The sequence below is a fragment of the Equus asinus genome, chromosome 22 (assembly GCF_041296235.1).
Source record: "Equus asinus isolate D_3611 breed Donkey chromosome 22, EquAss-T2T_v2, whole genome shotgun sequence".
Lineage (NCBI taxonomy): Eukaryota > Metazoa > Chordata > Mammalia > Perissodactyla > Equidae > Equus > Equus asinus.
In genome coordinates this window covers 57,449,762-57,477,533 of record NC_091811.1, presented here as the reverse complement: position 1 = coordinate 57,477,533, position 27,772 = coordinate 57,449,762, and the positions used below count along the sequence as shown (strand labels likewise).

The following is a 27,772-nucleotide window of genomic DNA, read 5'->3' as shown; positions in this document are numbered from 1 at the left end:
AAAGACTTTAGGAATAAAGTCATTTACACAGAAGATATGGGGCTTCCATGGAGCGAAGTCCTGTCCAGTGGGACACTGGTTTGGGCCAACTGGATGGAGAGTAATATGTGACCCGGTCCCATGGATTACAATAAGCTTTATCTCTCCCATCCTTCGAAACTTTGGTTTTTGTCATTCTCACCTTTTCCCTTTAGATCTACTAAAGGTCAGCAATGAAAAACAAGACCACGTTTACTGAGTTCACTCTGATGGGCCTCACAAACCAACCTGCAGTCCAGGTGGTGATATTCATCTTTCTGTTCCTCACCTACTTGCTTAGTGTCCTAGGAAATCTGACCATCATCATTCTCACTCTGGTAGACCCCCACCTCCAGACCCCCATGTATTTCTTTCTCCGGAATTTCTCCTTCTTAGAAATTTCCTTCACATCCATTTTTATTCCCAGATTTCTGACCAGCATGACAACGGGAAATAAGGTCATCAGCTTTGCTGGATGCTTTACCCAGTATTTTTTTGCTATACTCCTCGGGGCAACAGAATTTTACCTCTTGGCTTCTATGTCCTATGACCGCTACGTGGCCATCTGCAAACCCCTGCAATACCTGACCATCATGAGCAGCAGAGTCTGCATACAACTTGTGTTCTGCTCCTGGCTGGGGGGATTACTAGCTATCTTGCCCCCAATAATCTTGATGAGCCAGGTGGATTTCTGTGCCTCCAATGTGCTGAATCACTATTTTTGTGACTACGGGCCCCTCCTGGAGCTTGCCTGCTCAGATACAAGCCTCTTAGAACTGGTGGTCACCTTCGTGGCAGCTGTAACTCTGGTGGTTACCCTGCTGCTGGTGACACTTTCTTATACATATATTATCAGGACCATCCTGAGGATTCCTTCTGCCCAGCAAAGGACAAAGGCTTTTTCCACTTGTTCCTCTCATATGATTGTCATCTCCCTGTCTTATGGGAGCTGCATGTTTATGTACGTTAATCCCTCTGCAAAAGAAGTAGGAGCTTTCAACAAAGGAATAGCTGTGCTCATTACTTCAGTTACTCCTTTATTAAACCCCTTTATTTATACTCTAAGAAATCAGCAAGTGAAGCAGGCATTCAAGGACACCATCAAAAAGATTGTGAAGCTTTAAAAAACAATACATCTCAATGAAAATATATTTCACTTAAGAAATATGTATTGAGTGCCTACTGTATTTCAAGTGCTGAACTGGCCTTTGAGGATAAAAATATGAAAGGCATAAGAAATATGTCCTAATTTCAAGGAATCCACAGTCTAGTGGAATAGAAAGATGTATAAACTGTAAATTTATGTAATAAGTTTACATAAAATAAAATAACATGGTGCTATTAGACAAGGAAGAATGAGACTCTACAAAAGGAACAGTTGGAAAGAATTAACTGTTCTCTGCAAATGGCTTGAAATTTAAGAGGCAAAACATATTGCTTATTTAGGAGAGTAGGAAGGTAAGAATTTAGAGTGAGAAAGAGAGGCCAGGTCATGAAAGTATTTAATTACAAACTATGGGATCAGTTGGACATTGGTGAGTCAAGAGAAGTTTTACGAAAGAAAGTGACATTATTAGCTTTGGGTTGAAGGAACTCTCGCATTGGCGTTGTTCTTCATCATAGAGCTCTGGAAACTATGCTTCTCTCAGTGTCAATCATTTTGATTCTCCTTCCCTTTTCCATTTATCTTTCAATGGTAGCCATTACAACTTCCATCCTTTCATAAAGGAAAAATTTTTAAAAGGATATTCATTTCCTCTACTTTTCTCAGAATGAGGCAAAAACTCTTTTGTTAAACATTAGAAAGGACAAATTCTGTGACATGGCTCCATTCTTTTGACATTTCCACAAATTTTTGCTTCAGTTTTTAACATAGGCCATGGATGCCCGTTTTTAATGTGAAAAAGAATATGAAATGTCCACACAGTTTTATATCTAGAATGTTCCAAATTAGGACTGTTAGTAATCAGCTGGGAATAGACTAATCTACTAGAACTCCACACATGGGCTTAAGGTAACAACAGGCTAAATTTGAATAGGTGATGGTAGGGCCTCACCTATTCAGTGGAACTATGGACATTTTGGAAATCTGAGCACTTGCATATAGTTCAGTTGTATCGTAAAGCATTGCTGAATGCTGGTTACTGTTTGGGTACAAGTGGAACATCATCTGGTGTGTTCACATCCTTTATATATGGTAATAATGTGGGTGGAATGATGCTTCTTGGGCATTTAATGAATGTGTATTGGATTGATCATGAGAGAAGATTTCCAGAACTTCAGAAAATATTGAAGAGTGTATAACATTTTTAATAAAAAGTCTTTTATGTAAAGCCATTGCTATTTTGGTTATCTGGTTTTCTTTCATAGCACAGCTGGAGATTAATCATGACTTTCGATTTAGTCCAAATACATTAGGCTACCTACTAATTGATAGAGAAATGTTCTTAAACAGTCACATCTGAATCATTAAGTTCCCCCAAATCCACATTTCTACTCAAGCCTATGGTGAAGTGGAAGACAATGTCATAACATGGTTAAAAATATAGGCTTTAGTTCAAATCCCAGATTCTCAACCTTCTACTGGAGTCTCCCTGGGATAGTTACTGACCTCTCTAAGGCTTGCTTTTCTCAACTTTAAAATGTGGATGACAATAGTGTCTATGTTATAGAATATTTTTGAAAATTAAATGAGATTATAGGTGTAAAATATTTGAAAAGTGAGTACTTATTAAGTGTTAAATTAATGAAGTCCATTAGAACTGTATGATAATGGTAGACAATATCTTTTTTATGAAATTGGCACTTAACTGTTCACAAATAGATATTAAATAGATTGATTTGGTATAGCTGGGACTGTAAAAATGTTGACCATCTATTTGAAATCCTTCCACAGCAAGGCCTGCTTATTTCCATTTCTCTTATGTCCAGTTGCACCTTGGATAGCCAGATCAGTGAGTCTTACCCATGCTTCAGAGAAAGCTGATCAGAATACTTGGCAGCAGATTGTTAGGACTGGGCTACCATCAACTCCACGTGCCCTGAATATCTCTGAGTATGCTGAGGCAAGGAAGAAGAGCACTTGGTATGAATCAAAGTGTAAGAACACTAGCCAAAGGTTGACCCCACCTTCATAACATAAGCATTTAGAAATGAATTTGGGAAGGAATGTATCACTTTCTAAATGAGCTTGTCCAAAAACAAGACAAATCATCCTCTTCTGAAACTGTTCACCTAAGCTGGCTTTATGTTAATACATACTTTGAAGGTACTCCAAGTCATAGATAAGCAAAGGAATGAGGTTCCTGATTCTGCAGCTGGGCTCTTGGAATGTTCAGTATCTAAATGTATAAGTTGGTGGGTTTTATCCCTCCTGCCACCACCGCAGACAAGAATCAAAATAAACAGCTTTACTTGTCTAGTATTCTCAGGATGATATCAGAACAGAGCTAGGGAAGGGGATAATAAAACAGCAGAGGGCTGATCTGTCCCTCTTGGGCATTCATTTCTCTATCCTCTCTCCCTAAGTCCCCAGAGGTTGTGGATTTATGGATTACACATCTAAACATGTAATCTTCTCTCAGTGCTGTTTCTTGGAAGGAGTTTAAAATAAAATTCAAAAGAACAAAAGAGAATTTTTTAATAAGCCAAGTAAAATAAGAACATTTCTATATTGACTTGGGCTCTCTTGCCTGAGGATCATCCGTGTAGTTTCTTTTAATTCATTCAGAACGTCACAAATTAGGGCTTAAGTTTCTGCCCATACACATCACTAGACAGTATAGCTGAAGCTATACAGTGGTCATGAGCTCAGCAGTCAAAATAATCACCCATCTGGGGAAGAGGTCCACTGTCCCTGTGTGTGTGGGGGGGCATGATCACACATCAGACAACCTATGATGCAAAGAAGAATTAGTGGAACAGAAACATCAAGAACTTAAAGTAAGTATAATTTCTTAAGAAAGATGAAAATGACACTGGTAAAAAGAGGGATAAAACATCATAAAAATAAGCAGGTAAAAAATGTTGAAAAACATAATAATGACATAAAGAATAAAAAGAGATGAAGCTAATACCAGAAGAGACAGAACCAAAACAAAAATAGTGATAAACTCTCTGAGATTAGAGGTTTCATAAAGTCTCCCATAAAGAAAACAATAAAGAGATTAGATAGGGAGGTAGATAGATAAATAGGCACCAAGAAACAGTAGCAGATGCCAAGTAAACCTGGATAATAAGAGTTACAGGTGAAGGAAAAAGGGAATAAAAAAGAAGGAAATGGCATAGTTTCTTTAACAGAGTAAAATGGACATCTCTGAGTCTGCTGAGAAGGGAAGAATAAAGAAAATAGACACGGTAAGAAACCAGACATTTAAATGTGATGATAAAATACAAGAACACTTCAGAAGGCTGGCCACATGAAGAATTAATTTGAAAACACTCTCTCTTTTTTTTTTTTTTGCTGGAAAATATTCGCCCTCAGCTAACATCTGTTGCCAATCTTCCTCTTTTTCCTCTTTTTTCCCCCCAAAGCCCAAGTGCATAGTTGTATATTCCAGTTGCAAGTCCTTCTATGTGAGTCGCCAACACAGCATGGCAACTGACAGACGAGTGGTGTGGTTCCACAACCACTGAGTGAACCTGGGCCACCAAAGCAGTGAAAGTGCCGAGCTTTAACCACTAGGCCATCAGGGCTGACTCTGAAAACCCTTTTGAAAGAAATACTCAAATAAGAGGATAAATAAACTCAGAAGAATGATGCAAACAATACGAAACATAAAAATGATAATATAACATATTAATCATGTAAAGTATATTTTTATCTTTTTAAAAAGTAAGACTTAAAGAAGGATAAAAGAAAGAAAATCTGTGTCCATAACCAGAACTAAAATTCTAGAAAACGTGTACCTGAGGGGCTTGTGAAGAAAGACCAAAGTAACAGACGAAAAGGATGATATATTTGCTGTGATTAAAGAAAGAAGCAGAAGTGTATAAGCTTAAGGAATCAATAGATGAAAATGAGTAAGGATGAGTCTTAAGTTAAGGTATGCAACCTAAAAATAAAATAGAATTTATAACTTCTAAATGACCAAAATAGAAGTATCCATCAAATGAAGGACAGGAAAAGATAAAAAAAAAGTAATAATAAGTAGAATAAATGAAATATATAGAATAAGAGGGCAGAAATCAGTCCTACTATAATAGTAATAATAAAAAGATTACATCCATAAATCTCATAATAAAAAAGACAAAAATCTTCAAATTTTGTTAAAAAGAAAAATAAATGCAGCAAAGTGTTGTATATAAGAGACACACTTAAAGCAATAAGGCATTAAAAAGTTGAAAATGAGGAATGAGTGACAACCTAAACATGATGGAATAGGTTATCTACCCTGTTCCCCCCAAAGAATACCAATTTTGACAATCACCCGTGGACAAGAGCACCTTTGTAGAAGTCTGAGAGTCCACTGGAGAAATTCCAGACCATTGGAGTAAAACAAAAAAAATCTGAGACTGAATACTTGAGAGTTAGAGGGACAGTTTCACTTTGCCAACATCATCCCTCTCCCAAGGTCCCACAGCTCAGTGCCAAGAGAGACCTTTTACACCTGTGATTTCTCACACAAGGCAAAGGGAGAGTGCGTGAGTGAGCGCCCAGCTTTCAAGCTGTCTGGGAACTCCCAAAGAGACAGACTTCTTTCTTGCTCCATCCAGAATACTGAGATGCAAACTGCATGACTGGGGGCCAGTGAGCAGCTGGGAGAATGGCAGCCAGGGTTTGGCATGGAATATATCAAGGGGACGTGGATCCTACTAACTGCTTGGAGGACTCACCTGCAGAACCCCCTGACTGCTACACAGGCACTCCCAATGTTCCTCAAGTCTCAATCACACACCCTCACACCCTGTGCCTGGCTTACCGTGCATTCCCCTGACAGTGGGGGGAGTGAGACTTTGCAGATGGCTGGTGAGCACATGCAGAAAGCTGGCCTGACTCTATGGGTCTGGGAGAAAGCACACAATCTTGGACATTCAGCACTGCCCTGGGGAAAGCAAACAAGAGAGGCCGTCAGCTCCAAGCCTGGCTTTGCAGGATCCAGAGAAGACATACAATCTTAAAAATTCCCCCACAAGAGGGAACAAAAGCACGGAGCAGGCATATGCATAAAAAAGTTCTGATGGAGCACCAGAACACTTGACAGAAGGAATATATTTGTCTCCTAAAGAAAGACAGTAGAAACTGGAAAAGGTGACTGATTCTTCAAATGTGAAGACACCAATGTGAGACATCAAGGAACATGAGAAGTCAAGGAGACATGGCACCAACAAAGGAACACAACAATTTTCCAGTAATAACCCCAAAGAAATGGAGATCAGCAACTTGCCCAATAAGAATTTAAAATAGTTGTTTTAAAGAATCTCAGTGGGCCACATGAAAACACAAAAAGACAATTCAAATTAAAAGTAGGAATACCATATGATCCCCCTATCCCACTACTGGGGATTTATCCAAAGAACTTGAAATTAATGATCCAAAGAGATTTATGCACCCCTGTGGTCATTACAGCATTATTCACAATAGCCAAGATGTGGAAACAACCCAAGGGCCCTTCTATGGATGAATGGATGAAGAGGTTATGGTATATATATACAATGGAATACTACTCAGTTATAAAAAATGACAAAATCATCCCATTTGCAACAACATGGATAGAACTTGAGAGTATGATGTTAAATGAAATAAGCCAGACAGAGAAAGACAAATACTGCATGATTTCACTCATGTGTGGAAGATAACAAATACATGGATAAAGAGAACAGAATAGTGGTTACCAGAGGGGAAGGGGGTTGTGGGATGGACAAAAGGGATAAAGAGGCACATACGTATGGTGATGGATAAAAATTAGACTACTAGGGGTGAGAACGATGAAATGTATTTAGAAATTGATAAATAATAATGTACACCTGAAATTACATTTGTATTGCTGCATTTTTTTCCAGCTGTTTTTATCATTATTTTAGTATATTCATATAGGAAGGGGAAAGGAATATTAGAATATCCTCATTTTGTTCAAATTCTCATGATATTTTTTGTGAAGACAGCATTGACAAGGCTAAATTACGGATAAAGGCAGCTTTATATTTCCTGAAAATCAATGTACTTAGCCTCTTGAAGAGGGAAGACTCTGAAGAAGAGGTGGTACAGCAGGAAGGGAAAGGAGTGACGTGTCCAGAATAGTTTCTACGGGCGGGACTAATGAATAATCCATATTTGAGAAGACTGGGGAGAATTGCTTGGATTGCGAATTAGGAAGAGATGGAAAGGGTTAGTCATCTCAGAGGAGTAGAGAATGTCCATCTGCATAATGCTGGGTCCTTCATGGTTGTTTCTCAGACATTCTTCTCAATTCTCTTTAATGCTCAACAAAATGTGACATTCTCATAGCTTCAATTTCCAGCCATATTCCAATGAGATGTCTCTTATTTTGAGTCCCCAGTATGCTGCTCTACTGCTTCTTTGAGTGAAATACAAATGTTTTGAGAGCATCATGGAAAGACCGCTTTACTTGTTTATTTCTCAGGGTATAAATGAAGGGGTTCAACAAAGGGGCAACAGACGGAGTGAGCAGAGAAACTGCCCTATTAATGGCCACTTCATCCTTAGCTGAAGGTTTGATATACATGAAAATACAGCTGCCATATGTGATGGAAACCACAATCATGTGGGAGGAACAGGTGGAAAAGGCTTTTTTCCTTTGCTGGGCAGAGGGGAATCTCAGAACCATCCTAACGATGTATACGTAGGACAGAACAACACAAAAATCGTCATTATGAAGGTCAGCACAGCACAGACTATAACCAGCTGCTCTATAAACCATGTATCTGAACATGAATTCTTCAGTATTGGAGAAGCATCGCAGTAAAAATGGTCAGTAACAGAGTCACAGAATTCCAGCTGGAGGCTTAGGCCAAGGGGCAGGAGGATAATCAATAGACCTGATACCCAACAACAGAGGATGAGACTCCTGCAGACTCTGCTGTTCATGATGGTCACGTAATGCAGGGGTTTGCAGATGGCCACACAGTGGTCATAGGACATCACAGCCAAGAGAAAAAATTCTGTAGCTCCAAAGAGGACAATAAAAAATATTTGGCTGAAGCAGGCTTTAATGGTGATGGTTCTGTCCCCACTTGATATGATGTACAGGTATGCTGGGATACAGGCCGTTGTGAATGAGAGTTCTAAGAAAGAGAAGTTTTGAAGAAAAAAATACATAGCTGTCTTTAAATGAGAATCCACCAAGATGAGAGAAATGATAGTCAGATTCCCAACCACACTCAACATGTATGTAATAAACAGAAAGGCAGAAACCAAAATCTCCAGTTGTGGGTCATTTGTCAAACCCATTATGATGAACGTCATTATTGCCGAATGGTTTCTCATCACTGACTTCATGCTATTGCCCAATCTTCATATAAAAGTCATTGAAATTGGATCTGAGGAATAATGTTCAATATGACATGATCAAATAGGGGCTATAAGTAACAATGAAACCCAATCACATGGTGCCCTTCCACAACCTGGGAATTGGCCTTTCATGAAGTTATACTCTCAACTCCACTCAGTTTACTGCAGGGAAGATAACGTACCACAAGGAAGCTAGAAGTAGTTTGTCTGGGTTCAAACAGTGTCTCTGTCATTCATCTACTAGCTGAGTGACCTTGGACAAGTCATCTAACCAATCTGTGCTCCCAATTTCATAATCTGTAAAATGAGGTTAATGATGATACTACCTCATCAAGTTACTGTGAAGTTTAAATGAGACAAGCCATGTAACATGCCTATAATAGTACTAAGGAAATAATAAGAACTGTACAGATAGTATTTTTTTAATTTTCTGAAGCCAATATCTAATCATCTTAAGGCATTTAGCTCTTCAGGTAGCAGCTCTCCCTTTCTGCTTTTTACATCATTAATTTCTTCCACATTTCTAGATTAAAATCATCATTATACAAACATGCACTGATAGTCCCTATATAATTTTGTTAAGTCTTTTGCGTTAGGGAGTGACACTTCTATCATATACTTTTTTTTTTTTAAATGTTGGCACCTGAGCTAACAACTGTTGCCAATCTTCTTCTTATTTTTTTAAAAAATTTTTAAATTGCTTTTTGTCCCCAAATCCCCCCAATACATAGTTGTATATTTTAGTTGTGGGTCTTTCTAGTTGTGGCATGTGGGATGGCACGTCAACATGACCTGTGCCTGGGATCTGAAACGGCAAAACCAGAGGCTGCCGAAGTGGAGCACGTGATCTTAACCACTTGGCCATGGACTGACCCCTATCATATACTTTTAATATAGTTTTGACCATTGGAAACTTTTTAATATGAATATTCAAAAATAAAATCAATTTAAATCAATGAAGATAGGAGAGAGGACCTAAAACTGAAAGCAAATTGGAAAAAAATCAGCCCATTTTTATCCCAAATAAATACCTTAACTATACCAAAGGGGAAAAGAAACGACTAGTCCAAGTGCTTGTGAACACATTGTCCAACTGGAGCCCCTCAGTCTCGGTCTGAGCGGAGGGCAGGAAGAATTGTAGACAAACCTGAATTCTTTAGTAGGCTTGTTTTTTGTAGTGTTATGGGCAAAGCTAGGCTGAAATATTTTAGGTCTATTATAGGACGGAGCAAATGAGTGTATACTGATTATCAGAGTTTTCACCCAAGAATTAGGAAGATACAAATACAGATTAAGGGGGAGACAAAAAAGAGCCCTGAGCGGATGAACTGGAAGTGGAGGTAACAATGTGAATTCATAATTCCTAGTATATATACATGAAGGTGTGTATACACATATATGCATGTGTGCATGATGTGTGCATATATGTGTGCATATATGCGCATATATTTGTGTACTGTATTATACGTTTATATACTTGCTTATATTTCATCAGACCACTAAAATGACTAAGAAAAAAGACACCCCAATAGTACTGAGCTCACCTGGAGCTCAGTATTTTTTTTTATTAAAAAATTTTAATGTATTTTTGTTTTTCATTAAAACGAACTATGGCTTCCAAAAAATTAACTGATCCAGGACTGAGGTAGAGTAGGCACAACGTGAGCACGCAACATCTTGTTATTGCAGAAAGTAAGGAAATCTTGAAATGAACAATGGGACTTATCACAAAGTCCACAGAAGCCAGCATGAAGGAGGGCCCACCGACACAGTGTGGATATTTGAGCACCATGATTATTAAGTACAGCAATGAATTATGAGCTATTGAATACTAGGAACTCATGAGTGCATATAGGAAATCGATACATCAACTATAAGTTGAAGAGAAGAGTGAAGTCTTGCTTACAGTGGAATGCCGAAACCAGAGAGTAGATGTGGAGGGAGGGCTGGAGTTGGAAATCAGCCTTTTGTCACCACTGCAGTCAAGATTGAATCAAGTAAAAACCATCAAGAGATGCAAAATCGAGGGGAAATTTTTGCTGAGAAGTAGGATCCTTGCACGATTTTAAAGTATATTCTCACGGACTGCTTATTACTTATGAGGGAAACGCGATAATATTACAATGGAGAAATAGGACCGCTTGAGCAGGTGATCAAACATGTCATCCTGAGAATGACACAATACCATCTGTATCGTACTCCAGCTGAGAATGGATAACCTGAATCGAATCATGAGAAAACATCAAAGAAACCCCATATGAGGAAGTTCCTTTGACAAAAGGGAATGGAGGAAGACTATATTCTACAAAAATGTCCATCTCAAGGAAAGAAAAAAGAGATAGGCTGTGGGAATGTTCCAAATAAAGGAGGCTAAAGAATCCTGATAACTAAATGAAATACCTGAGCCAATTTGGATACTGTGAAGAAGGGAGAAAAATTCTATTAAGGATATTGTTGAGTCAGTGACAAAACTTAAATATGGGTGGTAAATAAGATAAAATTATTATATCAGTGTTTTATTTACTGAAGTTGATAGCATCACTGTGTTTTTTCAAGTAAATATCCCTGTTCTTAAGAAATACTCAAGCAGCTGGGGATACAGTAGTAAAGGGCCATGATATATGTATTTTACCCTGAAAAGTGTCATGAAAAATGTTATTATGAAGAGAAACAGCACATGTTAAAGTAAATGGGGTAAATATTAACAGTAGATGCACCTGGGTAATCACATATTCTCAATACTAGTCTTAACTTGGCAAGTTTTCTGTAAACTGAAATTATTTCCAAGTAAAAATTTAAATTTAAAGAAAAACCACACCACCGTGATTACTGCCTATCTATCACCTCATTTTCCTGCTCCATTTAGCAGTAACTTTCTTCCAAAGAGGGAATCCAGTCTGTTTTAATTTCCCTGCTTTCCATTTATTCTTTTTTTATGGGAAGAATTTTTATTGTTATTGGAACATTTATGTTTTCTGTTACTTCTTCAGTTAGATGTTTTATTGTGGTAAGAACACAACATGAGATCTACTCTTATCACGTTTTTAAGGGTGCAATGCAGGATTGTTAACTACAGGTACTATATTGTGCAGCAGATCTCTGGAACTTATTCATCTTTCATAACTGCAACTTTATACCCGTTGATAGCAACTCCCCATTTCACTCTTCTTTCTACTCCATCTTGCCTCCGCCCTACTGTAACATCAAAAATTATTTTATCAAAGGAGCTGGTCACGTCCTTATTATCAAATGGAGTAGCACTCATCAGTCCTCACATTTTTCAAACTCAGTTATACTTAAAAAGCTTCTCTTTCATTCTAGTCCTGATTTCTTTTCTACTACATTCCTGATATTATTCAAAGGTCACTGTTTTCTGCTTTTTGGTGTATTTCTCTTATACCAACTTTCAAATATTGAAGAGCCCGTGAACCCTCTTGCTTTCATATCTACATACTCTCCAGAGGTATTCTTGTCCAAGCACATAATTTAAATGCTATCTAAATATTAATGATGCCCAGATAGATAGATGATAGAAGGAGAGAGAAAATTTATATACATATATATATATCTCTCTCACACCTAATGTCTATTTTATGTCAAATGCTTCTTCAACATACACAAGTGAAATTCTTGGGTTCCCCATCCAGATTTTCCTCCCCTTGATTTCAGTCAATAGAAACACTATCAGTCAGTTATTCAAAAAAACTTAAGCGATACACTTGGCTCTTTACTTTCCCTCACCTCCGCACCGGTAAATCAGCAAATACTCTCTTCTAATTGAAACATCTCTAATTGGACAACAGCACACAAGTGCCAGCACACTACACATCATCTCTCTCTGAAGTGATCTCTCTATTTTCAATGTTGCCGCTTATCTACAGCTATTTCCTTTATAGCAGCTGGAGGGACTTAAATGTTTTTTAGTCCACATCCCTCCACAACTTAAAATACAGTAGCTTCCTATCATTCACAGAACAAAGTATATGCCATAGTCTACCAGTCATCTCCTGTAACTCTTACTTTATTTGACTACATCCTGGTTCTCAGACTTTCTCTCTGATCCTCAGGGCAGCCCTACTTTGGCCTTTGCACATACTGAATCATCTGATTAGATTGTTCTCCTGTCTGCACACTCCTGGATGCATCCCGTCACTGTGGGTTCAGCTCAGAGGTCACCTACTCATAGGCCTCTCTCCTGACCCCCAAATTCGGTAAGTCTCCCCACCATCCAGTCCCTCAAATTTACGTCAGCCTTTTTTACTTTCTCCTTAATAATCAGCACAGTCTGAAATTATCTGTTTTCTCTTATCACCAATTGTAATATAAATTCCATATGGGCAAGGGTCTTAAATATCTTATACTTTCCTTTATACCCAGCATTGAGAATAGTGTCTGTCATAGATTTTGCATGAAAAATTTTGCTGAAATACTAGGTTTTACTCTTTTACAACCAGAATCATTTAAACAGACGTATTAAATAGAAACGAAAAAATGATTCTCTACAGTAGGATTTTTCACCTTAGCAACAGAAGATACAAGAACATTTTTAGGAGAAGGTGGGCAAAAGCAAGGTTTTCATGTGATGATTTTTTGCCACTGTCTATTAAATTACATTTTTAATGGACCAACTACATTCACTATGATGAAGAGGAAAAACGATCAAATGTTTTGGACTTTTCCTCTGTGCCGTATCTTCCAAGCAGATAATTGATGTTCTCTTTCTTAATGCAATTTTTATCTACTCAGGTTATCCGTAAGTGTGATAATTATTAAGACCACGGCCAACTACACAGTCACTCAGGGTCTGGGCAAAAGCTACATAACAGTTGCTCTCAAATACCTAAATTATTACATTGGTCTAATCAACTCTGCTGTCTTCAATCCATGTTCTAGGTCACTGCTGTCCAATACAGTAACCATTAGCCACATATGGAAATTGAGAACCTAAAATGTGGCTGGTCTGACTGAGATATGCAGCAACTTTAAAATACACATAGTATTTGGAAGACAGTAAGAAAAATTAATATACCTCATTGTTAATTTTATTATGAATGCATGTTGAAGTAATAATATTCTGTATGTATTGAGATAATGAAAATATATAATTACAATTAATTTTGGTCGTTTGTTTCCACTTTTTTAAATGGTGCTACTGGAAATTTTTAAATTGTAAATGTGACTCACATTATATTTCTATTGGCTAGAGTTGTTATAAGGTTTCATATCTTCTCCCATTAGAGAATAAAAAAGGATCCCCATAAGGCTCAATTAGTTTGGTGTCTGAGTAACCTTCAGTGTCTTTTATTATTATTGCCCACAATCTCTCAAGTGTATATTCCCTGCATCAAGGAAAGAAACTCTTATCTTTGTGAGGTGAGTGAATAGTACCAGCTCCCAGTAAGTAGAGTTCTCTAGTACAATGCCAAGCTTGTAGATATCAGTATAAAAAAAAGAGGGGTCGGGGGAGAAATTAACTTGGGCTTGAGACAGATAGTGGGCAGATAGGTGAGACTGGTGATGAAAAGGGGGAAGATTTTTTTATTTTATTTTATTTTGAGGAAGATTAGCCCTGAGCTAACTGCTGCCAATCCTCTTTTGGCTGAGGAAGACTGGCCCTGAGCTAACACTGTGCCCATCTTCCCCTACTTTCTATGTGGGACGCCTACCACAGCATGGTGTGCCAAGCGGTGCCATGTCCGCACCTGGGATCCGAACTGGGGAACCCTGGGCTACCGAAGCAGAACATGTGCACTTAACCGCTGCGCCACCGGCCCGGCCCCAGGAAAATTCTTTTGAAAATTGAATCTTTACCATTGATAATTGAGATAAATGGAATAGATAGACATATAGATAGACACGATAGATAAAAGAGTGAGACAGATGACAGAGAGAGAGAGGAGGTGAGAGTTTTGAAGACTTCTGGAGAGTTGTTTCTGTATGCCAATCAAACCTCTGTACCTTAATGAGGCATAAAATGAGTCTTGTCTACGTTTTCAGCCAGATGAGGGTTTGTTTGCTCTATAAATAACCTCAGAAATTACTGATTCTCTTAATAAAATATAAAAAAATAAATGAAATTGAAACTAATACTTTATTTCCTTTCCTAGAGTGAAAATATGGAGTGAAAAATTTTATGTAGAGTGAAACGTATTATACAGAGTGAAACATAAATATCTTCTCCATCAGTTACAAATGGAAAGGTACATGACTAGTAAAACACCAGTACTTATGTTTCACGTTCTTCATTATTTCACTTGAAATCTGTACCTGAGTGAACCTCCATTTGAGCAAAAACATGCCAGTAGGAGCATCTACATGCACTTATAGCCCCTTGCCTTTAGTTATCATACTCACTGTGAATATACACGTTTTCCAATTACAAAATATACAATCCTATTTTTAAGTCAGGAAATATTTCTTTGTGCTCTGGGTAACTGAAGAGAAGATAATGAAGTTCGAAAACAAAGAAACTTAAGAAGCCTCTCTAGCTCTGCAAAAGTGGGTGTTCTGATTTTCTGTGGGCAAACAGATTTTAACATTAAAGACCTTCTGTATTTCCTTCACCTGTAATAGTCCGCAGGAAAAAAAAAAAAGAAAAAAATGTCCTTGGAGGCCCTGAATCAAAAGTCTCCAGTGAATCTAAATTATAATTTATTTTGGTAAAACATTCCCAACCCAATGGGGTTAATGTCCCTGGAGAGAAAGAGATGTAATAACAGCAACAAACTGAATCCAGGTGTAGAAAAATCAGATTCTCATTACAAATCAGAAAATATTACTCATTATTTACACACATGGCTTACGCAGTGCAATGAGCTAGAAGAAAGCCTTCTTATCTAAAGTTATAGGCATAATGCAGAACAATTCAAGTGGAGAAACTCCAGAAAGTCAATTATAGAATTCTAGAAACTCATAGAAACTCTAACATCCAGAAATAAACATTATTATTTTGGTTTTTCCTTTTCAAATGTTGACTATATTTGTATACACACATGTATTTTAATTATAATGTTCCACACAGTATTTTAACTTGCTTTGCTACATTAAAATGTATAGTAAACATCTTTCTTTCTATTTCATAAAAAAGAGGCATAAGCAAGTAATTTGTATTTCTCTACGGTGTTTGCTGTAGGTTTTTTAAAATCATGTTAAGGAGGTGCCTTTCTGTTCCTATTTGTTAAAATTTTTTAATCATTAATGAATGATTATTGATTTTTACCAATGCCTGTTATACATCTGTGGAGATCATTGTATGTTTCTCTTTTAATTTAATTAAAGTGGTAAGACAGATTTTCTGGTATTAAACCAACCTTGCATCTCTAAGGTGAATATAGCTTGGTTGAGTTATATTACACTTTAGTATATTATAGACCTAGTTTATTAATACATTCTTCAGGATTTCTGCATCTATGTTTATGAGCGAGATTCCCCCATAGTCTCCTATTCTTGACAGTCCTTGTCAGGTTTGGGTATTAAGTTATTGCTACAGTGAGTTGGGGGTACATCTCCTATTCTCTGGAAGAGTTTTTGAAGTAATTTGTTTTTGAATGATTGATATAACTTGTTATTTAAAGCAAATAAGCTATACGCGTTTGGTGAGAAGATTTTGATAATTTATTCATTCCCTTAATGATGACAACATAATTTTTCAACTTTTAAGTCAGTGATAAGTGTGTGGCAGGCATATACAAAACTATAGCAATCAAAACAGTATGATATTGGCATAGGAGCAGACCCATAGATCAATGGAACAGAATAGAGAGCCCAGAAATAAATCCAAACATGTATGGGCAATTAATTTAAAAGAAAGGAACCAAGAATATACAATGCGGAAAGGACAGTGTCTTCAATAAATGGTGTTGGGAAAACTGAACAGCCACGTGCAAGAGAATGAAACGGAACCACTATCTTACACCATGCACAAAAATTAACTCAAAATGGATTAAAGACTTGAACGTACAACTTGAAACTACAAAACTCTTAGAAGAAAACATAAACAGTAAACTCCCTGATCTCCGTCTTGGTGATGATTTTTTGGATTTGACACCAAAAGCAAAGACAACAAGAGCAAAGAGCAAAAATAACCAAGTGGGACTACATCAAACTAAGAAGCTTCTGCACAGCATAGGAAAACATGAGCAAAATGAAAAGGCAACCTACCACACTGGAGAAAATATTTGCAAATCATATATCAGACAAGAAGTTAGTATCCAGGGGCCAGCCCTGCGGCTAAGTCGTTAAGTTTGCACACTCCACTTCAGTGGCCCAGGGTTTCACTGGTTCAGATCCTGGGCATGGACCTAGCACTGCTCATGAAACCATGCTGAGGTGGTGTCTCACATAGCAGAACTAGAAGGACCTACAACTAGAATATACAGCTATGTACTGGGGTGCTTTGAGGAGAAGAAGAAGAAGAAGAAGAAGAAGAAGAAGAAGAAGAAGAAAAAGAAGTTAGTATCCAAAATATATAAAGAACTCATACAACTCAATAGCAAAAACAAAAAACCAAAAAAACCAAAAAAATCCAAACAACCCCATTAAAACATAGGCAGAGAATCTAAACAGACATTTTTCCAAAGAAGACATACAGATGGACAACAGGTACATTAAAAGGTGCTCAACGTCTCTAGCCATCAGGGAAATGCACGTCAAAAGCAGAATGAGATATCACTTCACATCTCTTAGAATGGCTATTGTAAAAAAGACAAGAGATTACCAGTGTTGGGGAGGATGTGGAGAAAACGGAACCTTGTGCATTGTTGGTGGGAGTGTAAATTGGTTCAGCCACTATGGAAAACAGCATGGGGTTTCCTCAAAAAATTGAAAAGAGAACTACCATATGATCCAGGAATTCCATTTCTGGGTATTTATCTGAAGGAAATGAAAACACTAAGTTGAAAAGATACATGCACCCCTATATTCTTTGCATTATTTTCAATAGCCAAGACATGGAGGACGTGAAAGCAACCTAAGTGTCCATCAGTGGACTAATGGACAAATAAATTGTGGTGTACATATATGCAATGGAATATTACTCAACCATGAGATAGAAGGAAATCCTGCCATTTGCAACAACATGGATGGAGCTTGAAGGCATTTTGCTCAGTGAAATAAGCCAGACAGAGAAAGACAAATACTGAATGGTATCACTTATATGTAAAATTGAAGTAAAAAGTCAAACTCGTAGAAACAGAGAGTAGAAAAGTAGTTGCCAGGGGCTGGGGGTGGTCAGAAATACAGAGAGGTTGGTAGAGGGGTAAAAACTTTCAACTATAAGATAAATACGGTCTGAGGATGTAATGTATAAGATGGTACTATAGTTAACACTATATATTGTATAACTGAAATTTGCTAGGAGAATAGAACTTAAATGTTCTCACCAAAAAAGAGATAAATATGGGAGTTGATGGATATGTTAATTAACTAGACAGGAGGAATTCTTTCACCATGTATATGTGTATAAAATCATCACAATGTGCACTTTAAAAATCTTAACATTTTCTTTGTTAATTATGTTATTGAAGCTGAAAAATACAAATAAAAATTCTTACATTAGAACAGTGATGTGTTATATCTTAAATAATTAATTTGTCTTGAACCTTTAAACAGAAAATTGTTCTAATTTTTTTGTCACGATTTAAATTTTGTCTATATCAGTAAATGTAGCCTTTTCTTGAGTCAGCCTTCAAATTATATCATTAACAAAATGTGCTTCTCTGAAGCAATATCAGGTATTGCTATTAACATAGATTGGGAATCACATAAAAGTGGATTCGATCATTGATCCATTCTTTATCAACTCTTAACATCCATGGGTCTCACTTTCTCTAAATGTAAAACAAGATCTTAAAATTACCTTGTAAAATATTGTTTAGAGAATTAGCAGTAACATATAAAATGTCAGACACTTAACAGTCTGACTGAAAACTGGCTTCCTTAATTTAGGGTCTCTCCATTACATATATTCCCTCTAGTCTTCTATCATTTTCTCATATTCTTTGAAAATGTAACAATTTTCATTGGGGCTAAATTATTTTTGATCCATTATTTTTATACTTGTTTAGGGTTTTTAAAAAGTCTTTAGTTATTTTTTGAAATATACTGTATGTACAGAAAGAAAAACTCAAAATTCTACAGCTTGAAGATTTTTCATTCAGCCCTCTCAAATGGTTTCCGTGGCGTTAGGAGACCACCAAGAGTTCTGCTGGTTCCCTGGTGGCCCACTGCCCAGGCAAAGCACTTTCCCTGTACCCTACATTTGAATGTCTATTGCTATGTATAACAGCCAAAATTTGGGTGGATAAAACAACTCTTATCACTTGTAGCTGTAGGAGTGGACAAGGGACAGCTGAGTGGTGCTCACATGGGTCTTTCACCTTGTTGTAATCAGTGGTAACTGGATTTGTAATCATATGAAAGTGTTATCAGAAGTTCGGTCTCTGATCCCAATGCCAATCCAAATAATGAGAACAGTCTTGCGTGAAAAAGGAAAGGCTTTACTTTGCCAGGCAGAGGGAACAAAGCAAAGGGTCTCAAAAGTTGCTTGCCCCCTGTTAAGAAACAAGTAGGGGGTTTTATTTGGGGTTTTAGGTAGGGGAGGGGGGCCGTGGACTTCTTGGTCAGCATTTTCCCATCAGCTTGTGTCTGGGGCTGCTTCCAGCAGGGGAGAGAAAGGATTTCTCAGATGAGTGTCCTTGGCTGTTTATCTCCATGGTGGAAGGTGGACTCTGACGTCAGGAAGGTGAGGAGTTAGGCCTGGTAAGCTTCAGTTTCTTGATATTCTCTGGACATGAGTCTCTCTGTAAAAGAACTTCAAGGTCCTGTGATTAGCCACAACTTTAGTGGGAGCCTAGTGTGAGGTCATCTGGACTTTAACAATTTGTAACTTCTATTTGGCTCTATAGCTCAGGGAGTCAGAGGTTGAAGAAGCAAACACTTAGATATGACTGTGACTAAAGAACCAGGGAACTGGGAATGTGTGTCTTTAGTTTTAACCCGTATGTGCTGGGTTCACTGTAGGGGAACCAATATCAGGGGTGAAATGAACTAAGGGCCAATAACAAAAGCTCATCTGAGCTGATGTCCAAGACGGCTTCTTCAGTCACATGTTGCCACAGGTAAGAAGGCTGGATGAAATGGGGGCTGACCAGTATCTCTCTCTACACAGCTTATTTGCAAGGCTAGTGTAGGCCTCATAATTGCATGGCAACCTCAGGGTTTTCAAACTGCTCATATGACATCTGGATTCCCCCAGCGTGTATGTTCCAAAAAAGAAGATGGAAGCTAAAATGTTCCAATGGCTTAACCTCTGAAGTCACACAACTTCACTTCTAACACATTCTTTTTCTTTTTTTTTAAAGATTAGTACCTCAGCTAAAATCTGCTGCCAATCTTTTTTCTTTTCTTCTCCCCAAAGCCCCCAAATACATAGCTGTATATTCTAGTTGTAGGTCTTTCTGGCTCTGCTATGTGGGTGGGATGCCACCTCAGCATGGCCTGACAAGTGGTGCTAGGTCCACGCCCAGGATCAAAATCCGTGAAACTCTGGCTGCTGTAGCAGAGTGCACCAATTTAACCACTTGGCCATGGGCCAGGCCCTCACTTCTACCACATTCTAATGGTCAAAATCAAGTCATAGAGCCAGTCAAGATTAAAAGGGAGAGTAAAGAAACTACATCTTCTGATTGGGAAAGCAACAAAGAATTTGCAAGTATGTTTAATCCACCACAGTCAAGAAGCTGAAAATGCCCTCAAGGGCAAAAGCAGCAATTTACAATCAGTTCATCTTTCCACATTTCTGCCCTTTCAGAATCTCAGCCCCTCTGATCCTCATTGTTTCACCACAATCTGATGTCATTAGTCAATGATTTTTGTGTTTTACTTGCCTCTACTTGTTGTTTTTGGGACCAATACCCAGAAGAGGAAATCTATCAATTATCAGTGAAGACTATTTGGTTACATTTTTGTTTATGTTGATGTTTTCTTGCATATATTTTAATAAGTTCAGATTAGAAGAGGCAAATAAAATTATTATGATTTTGTGCAAATCCACATATTTATTGTGAGGCAGCATTAACAAGGTGGAATTAAAGATGAAGGCAGCTTTACATTTCCTAAAAACCAATGTTCTTATGCTCCTGAAAAGAGAAAGCACTTTGAAAGAGGCTGTGCTGCAAGGAGCAGAAAACAATGACATGAACAGAATAGATTCAACACACAAGACTGTTAACTAATGCATATTTGAGAAGACAAAAAAGGAGTTGAATGAAATGTAGATTAGGAAGACAGAAGTTTCAGACAAGTAGAGAAATATCCACTTGTATAAGGCTGGGTCCCTCACAGCTCTTTCTTAGACTTTCTTCTCAATTCTCTTTATTTCTCCTCAACATTATGAGACTGCACAGCTCCAATGATTCAATTTACATCTACATGCCAATAACTTATTTTTTGTTTTAAATTCCCAATATGAGAATCTAATATTCCTTCGAAATAAATAAATAAATGAAGGGGTTCAACAAAGGGGCAACAGACGTAGTGGGCAGAGAAACTGCCTTATTAACAGCCACTTCATCCTTAGCTGAAGGTTTGATATACACAAAAATGCAGCTGCCATATGTAATGGAAACCACAATCATGCAGAAAGAACAGGTGGATAAGGCTGTTTTTGTTTTCTCGACAGAGGGTAATCTCAGAACCATCCTAATGATGTCTATGTAGGACAGAACTACACACACAAGGGTCATAATGAAGGTCAACACAGCACAGACTACAACTAGCTGCTCTATACACCATGTATCTGAACATGAATTCTTCAGTATTGGAGAAGCATCACAGAAAAAATGTTCAATAACAGAGTCACAGAATTCCAGATGGAGGCTCAGGCCAAGGAGCAGGGGATAAGGAACAGGCCAGATTCCCAAGAATAGAGGATGAGATTCCTGCAGACTCTGCTGTTCATGATGGTCACATAATGCAGGGTTTTTGCAGATGGCCAAGTAGTGGTCCTAGGACATCACAGCCAAGATAAAGAATTCTGTACCTCCAAACAGGAAAACAAAAAATATTTGAAGCAGGCCTTGCTGGTGATGGACAGTGTCTATGAATTCCAAGCAAACCAGTCACATTTGTTGCCTTCTTTAACTTGATAATTGAGTTTTGATGAGGTAATTCCTTCAACTTCATTGACATGTACCTCAGGGAAGCTAAGATTATGGGAAATTTCTCTTGAAAATTACTGCTATTGAATTATTCTAAATAATCCAGGACCTCCCAATCTACAGCACTCTTTCCAATTCATTTTTTTATGTCTATACTTTGATTGAGATTTTCCCTATTGGATCAGAGGTTGACTGTTTTTGAGCTATACTTTGATGGGTCATAGAGGTGCCTTATTCCAAAATTTTGTACAAAAACTAAACCCTAAAATTCCGTTGCTTCAAGTTTTGGTACCTGATAAAATGAAAATATATAGGGGATGGTGATTATGCCTTATCTAGACTCTCTAGATCCCTCCTATAGTGAACTAGGCATTATTGAAGTTAGATTTCTCCCAGAAAACAGTCATTCAACGACACTTTCTCCTGACTTTCTCTAAGTCCTGTTATTCCCTTATTTTCCATATCTATCCTCAGCAGTGAGGGCTTTGGTGAATATTATTTTAATATAGTTTGAAAAGCCATGGGTAAAAATATAAGTAGCTGAAAGATATCAAGACACACTTTGCTTTCCCTCCTTCATGATAACAGAAGTGTGACACATGTTTCCATAACACACAGAGTTAGGTGCACGGACTTTGGAACAGTTTGTCTGGGTTCAAATCATATCTCTGTCATCTACTAGCTGAGTGAACTTGAGCAAGTCATTTAATCTCTCTGTGCTTCCAGTATCCAAATCTGTAAAGTGAAGTTAACAAGAATACTACCTCATAGGGTTACTGTGAGGTTTAAATGAGATAAACACGCAACATGCTACGACAGTACTTAGCACATAAATAACATTATACACATATGTGGTGCTATTTCTCTTATTAGTTTTTTTTAAAGATTTTATTTTATTTTTTCCTTTTTCTCCCCAAAGCCCCCCAGTACATAGTTGTATATTCTTCGTTGTGGGTCCTTCTAGTTGTGGCATGTGGGATGCTGCCTCAGCGTGGTTTGATGAGCAGTGCCATGTCCACGCCCGGGATTCGAACCAATGAAACACTGGGCCACCTGCAGCAGAGCGCGTGAACTTAACCACTTGGCCACGGGGCCAGCCCCTATTTCTCTTATTTTTTAAAGCCAATCTCTCTCATCATCTTAAGAAGGCACTTAGCTCTGCAAGAAGCACGTCTCTCTCTTTCTCTCTCTCTCTCCTTGCGTGATCAATTTTTCCGCTTTTCTAGATCTATTTCATCAGCATACAAACATTCTCTGGTATTCCCCTATATTAAAAAAAATAACAAAGTTACCATTAGGAATACCTTTTATATAGTTTTAGCTTTAGGAAACGTTAATTTACATATTCAAAAATAAAATATCATATGTGCAAAGCAGATTATTGACCTTCTCTCTATTAACACAATTTCTCTTTACTCAGTTTATCTTTCAATGTGATATTAAGACCAATGCCCAAGTACGTGGTAACTCAGGGTCTGAGCAATAACAATTGTTGTTCTTGAAATAACCTAATTAGTTACATCAGTCTTTTCAACTATTTGCTAACTTCATTCAATGTTCTATGCCTCCGTTGTTCAATACAGTAGCTACTAGCCCCATATGGCTATTGACCACTTGAGATGTGGCTAGTTAAAACTGAAATGTGCCATAACTGTGAAATATACATACACAGATTTCAAGATTTAAAAAACAATCATATAAAATCTACCACTTATAATTTTATACTGAATATATATTGAAATCTTAATATTTTGAATATATGGAGTTAAATAAAATATATTATTAAAATTGAGATCATCTGTTTCTTTTTACCTTTTTCATGGTACTACTAGACAATTTAAAATTACAAATGTGGCTCACACTATATTTCTATTAGACTATACTGTCCTAGGTTTTCAAATTCTTCCACATTAGGGAATTTTTTAAAAAAGGATCTTCTCATAAGACAAATTAGCTTGTCTTCTAACTGGCTTTCACTCTTTTTAAATATACCCCACAAATATCTATGAAATGTACGCCCCCTAGAACTGAGAAAATGAAGTTCCTTTTGTCTTTGTGAGGTGACTAGTATCAACTTCCACCAAGTACAGATTTACTACAGTATGTTGGTGGGTTACTGACATCCTGATAGAAAAAGCCTCATTAGCCTGGGTTTATGAGACAAAGTTTGCAAGTAGGTGATACTGGTACTGAAAGGTGGGGGGATTTAAAAAAATGGAATGTTTACCAATTGTGCTTGAAATAAATGGGATACAAGTTGACAGATAAATGAGAGAAAGAAACAGAGGAAGAGAGAGAAGGAAAGATAAAAAGAGAGAGATTAGCAATTTTTTTCTGGGTGTCAGTCAAATCACTGTACATGAGATTGCACCAACTTAATGATGCATAAAATGAGTCCTGCCCACATTTTCAGTCTTGTGAAGGTCTTTGTGCTCTATAAATAATCTCAGAAATGACTAGCCCTCTTAATAAAATACCAGAAATAAACATCATTGTTTTGGTGTTCGTCCTTCCAAATGTTGCCCGTAATAATATGCAAATGCTAAGCTAACTATTACTGGTGTGTTATAAAGGATACAATTCAGGAACAGCCAAATGGAAGAGAGTGATAGGGTAAAGTATGGGCCATGGGGAGGCATGGAGTTTCCATGCCCTCTCCAGGCACCCCACCCTTCCAGCACCTCCAGGAGTTCACCAGCCCAGAAGCTCCCTGAATCTCCTCGCTCAAGAATTTTTATAGTGTTTGATGTCCATCCCCCTCTGCCTTCCCCAGAGATCAGTGGATGGTGCTGAAAGTTCCAATTCTCTAATCACTTGGTCTTCTAGTGACCAGCCCCATCCTGAGGCCATCTAAGTCCCCATCCTAAGTCACCTTATTAGCAGAAACTCAGGGTAACAAAAGACATTCCTATCACTCAGGAAATTCCAAGGGTTTTGGAAGCTAAAAATCCACGATCAAGATGCTATCAGGGTTGGTTCCTTCTGAAGCCTCTCTTTTTTCCTTGTCGATGGCCATTTTATCCTTGTGTCTTCACGTGGTGCTCCTTCTGTGCTTATCTGTGTCCTAATCCCCTCTTCTCATAAGGACACAGTCATATTGGATTAGGGCCCACCCTAATGACCTAATTTTAATTTATCACCTCTTTAAACATCCTATCTCCAAATACAGTCACTTTCTGAGGTACTGAGGGTTAGGACTTAAACATATGAATTTGAGGGTGATACAATTTAATCCATAATAGGATCCTAAGGATATGTACAGGCTGGAGTTGTGTGAGTTTTTGAATTCATATTAGAAAATATTTTAGATGTACAAAAGAAGAATAAACAATAACATAAAACATATGAAATACCCACTGCTCAGCCTAGGAAATTGAACATTTCCAATACATTGGAAGTCCCTTGTGTAACCCTCCCAGTCATGATCTCCTCCCAAACACCAGAAGTATCCTTATGTAGAAGTCAGCATTTCTGGTTCCCTGTATTCCTTTATACTTTTACTATATACCTGTGCATCCTCAAATGGTAATAATACTATTTGTTGTGTTTTAAATTTTACACATGGTATCATACTGTATGCTTTTTTTCCAATTTTTTTTATTGTGGTAAAATACACATAACTTGAAATTGACCATCTCAACCATTTTTAAGTGTACAGTTTAGTGGTAATAAATGCATTCATAATGTTGTGCAACCATCACCACCATCCAATTCCATAATTCTTCTCACCTTGTAGAACTGAAATTCTATACCTATTAAATGATAACTCCCCACTTCCCTCTCCCCCCAGCCCCTGGAAGCCACTTTCCTACTTTCTGTTTATATGATTTTGACCACTCTAAGTACCTCATATAAGTGGAATTATACAATATTTGTCTTTTTGTGACTGGTTTATTTCACTTAGCATAATGTCTTCAAGGTTCATCCATGTTGTAGCATATGTCAGAATTTTCTTCCTTTTTTATGTGTATTTTACCACAATAAAAAAGTGGGGAAAAATTCATACTACAAAAGAACAAAAGATAGAAATTATTTATCTCCATCTGTCTCAAGAGGTTATATAAAGAATGGCAAAATACATAAAAAGATATGTGAAGAAAGTAATAAAGATAGATGTCAAAATTAATAGAATTAAAAACAAAACACAATAAGGAACATAAAAAAAGCCCCAAACTGGTTCTCTAAAAAGACAAATAAAATTGTCAAAATTATGTTTAGATGAATCAGGGAAGTAAAGTAGGAGTTAAAAAACAATACTAGGAATGAAAAGGTGACCATTCCTATATTTGTGGCAGCATTTACCCTTAGAAAATGTATCAATTTTAATCACCATATGGGCACATTAAAATTGAAAAATTATCAAAAAAGAGGTATAAAATTCAATACTCAATTATTATTTTATTAATTCTTAGGGAAATAAGAATATAAGGAAACTCTCTCTTATAAAGGAAATTAATCAAAAACTAATAGCAAGCATTATTCTTGATACTGAAGGATTAGAAGCAAAATAAAGGACAAATTAAGAATGCTTACGTTACTTCTTCTATTCAGCAGTGTTCTAGAGATTGAGATGAACACAGATATAGAAATAAATAAGTAAAACTATGAATATTTTAAGTAAATAAATGAATTTGTCTTTATGTGCAATGACACATAATTATTATGTGTCTTATCTACTAGTAACCCTACCATAAAACACAGACAAATTATTAGAACCAATCAGAGTTTTAAGTGAAGTTGTTGGATATAAGATTAATATACAAAAATCTATTTCATTTTAGTTAAGAGAATAAATAATTAAGAAACATAACTTTAAAAAGGTGCCATTTACGATAGCAGCAAAAATACAAGATATATAAAAATAACTGTAATAAAAATTTGCCAAATTTATATGGAGAAGAGTGTAAAATACAATGTGTAAGGTGTCCTCTACTAGGCAAAACTACTCTCTACTGAAAGAATCAGAACATTGGATTCCACTTGGAGGAGGAGATTGGAAAGAGGTGTGAAGTGGAGGGACAACAGCATCATGTCAGAGTGAGCTGTTTCCTCAGCATCTCCCCGTTAGGTTACAACTAAAAGGATATTCACTAACCAGCACAAGATTCCCTGAACAGCACAATAGGACATCTGAGAGGCCTATGCAGCTATATATCTGAAGGTGGGAGGACTGGATCCCCAGGAATCAGTGGAATTAGATGACCACACCTCTCTCCCTCCCCAGTGGCAGTGAGCCAGGTCTGGATCCTCCCACAGCAGATGGTGCAACTGTAAGAGGAGGCTTGTGTGAACACTTTTGGGGTTGAATCCCAGTCCATGGGAGTGCCCATCATGCCGTAGTGACCCCAGTGGGAACACTCTACACTGAGTGGCTGTGGCTCAGCCCTTATAGAGGTGCCTGCCTGCTGAGCACAGCAATCCATGGGACCCACTGAGAGGTGGCTCAGCCCCTGTGTGCATGTCCCTCACTCCCAGCACAGCACAGATGCCCTGCCCTTTCAGGAGGCACCCCCGTCCATGGAGTACAGCAGCCCATGGGGTTGATTAAGTAGCAGCTTAGCCTCCACTTGAGCACCCTTTCACCCTAGCACAGCCTATGTGAGAAGACATCCCACTCACTCAGATAATGCTCCACTTGTGAAGCACAGCAGCCCTGAGGACACACCAAATGATGGCTCAGCCTCTGTGTAGGTGTCCCTCCTGCCTAGCAAGCAACAGTTGAGCTGGCCACCTGTCTGGCACAGAGGCCCTGCCTATGGTGTCCTACTCACCTTCCCAGCACCTAGGCCCTGCCTATGTAAGCTCAACCTACAGAGTGGCTGTGGCCAGCCCAGGCAAACATAGAGTAGCCCTACCTGCACAACTTCCAGCACACATGGTGGGGTGAGAAAACACACTTCCTGCTCCCCACAGTGGTGGCAGGTGGAATCCGTGACCTGATACTACCACAAATGTGCCTGAAAAGGACCAATTCATCAAACCACATGAACTACAGTAACATTTCAGAGCAGAAGGAAAATGATAGATCCCCAGAAACCCATCACAAAGTCACAGAAATTTACAAACTAAATGACAGAAAATTCAAAATCATTGTCATAAAGAAACTCAATGAGTTACAAGAAAACTC

At 37.7% G+C, this 27,772-nt stretch overlaps 1 protein-coding gene and 1 pseudogene across 1 annotated transcript; one reads left to right on the top strand and one right to left on the bottom strand.

The window, feature by feature from the left end:
- The first annotated feature begins 212 nt into the window (after positions 1-212).
- LOC106822847 (olfactory receptor 6C4-like) lies at positions 213-1,142 on the top strand. The gene has a single exon (XM_014828208.3). The coding sequence runs from the start codon at positions 213-215 to the stop codon at positions 1,140-1,142; it is 930 nt and encodes a 309-aa protein (XP_014683694.1).
- Positions 1,143-7,526: 6,384 nt separating this feature from the next.
- Positions 7,527-8,464, bottom strand: LOC106822821 (olfactory receptor 6C2-like; annotated as a pseudogene).
- Between the last annotated feature and the right edge of the window lie 19,308 nt (positions 8,465-27,772).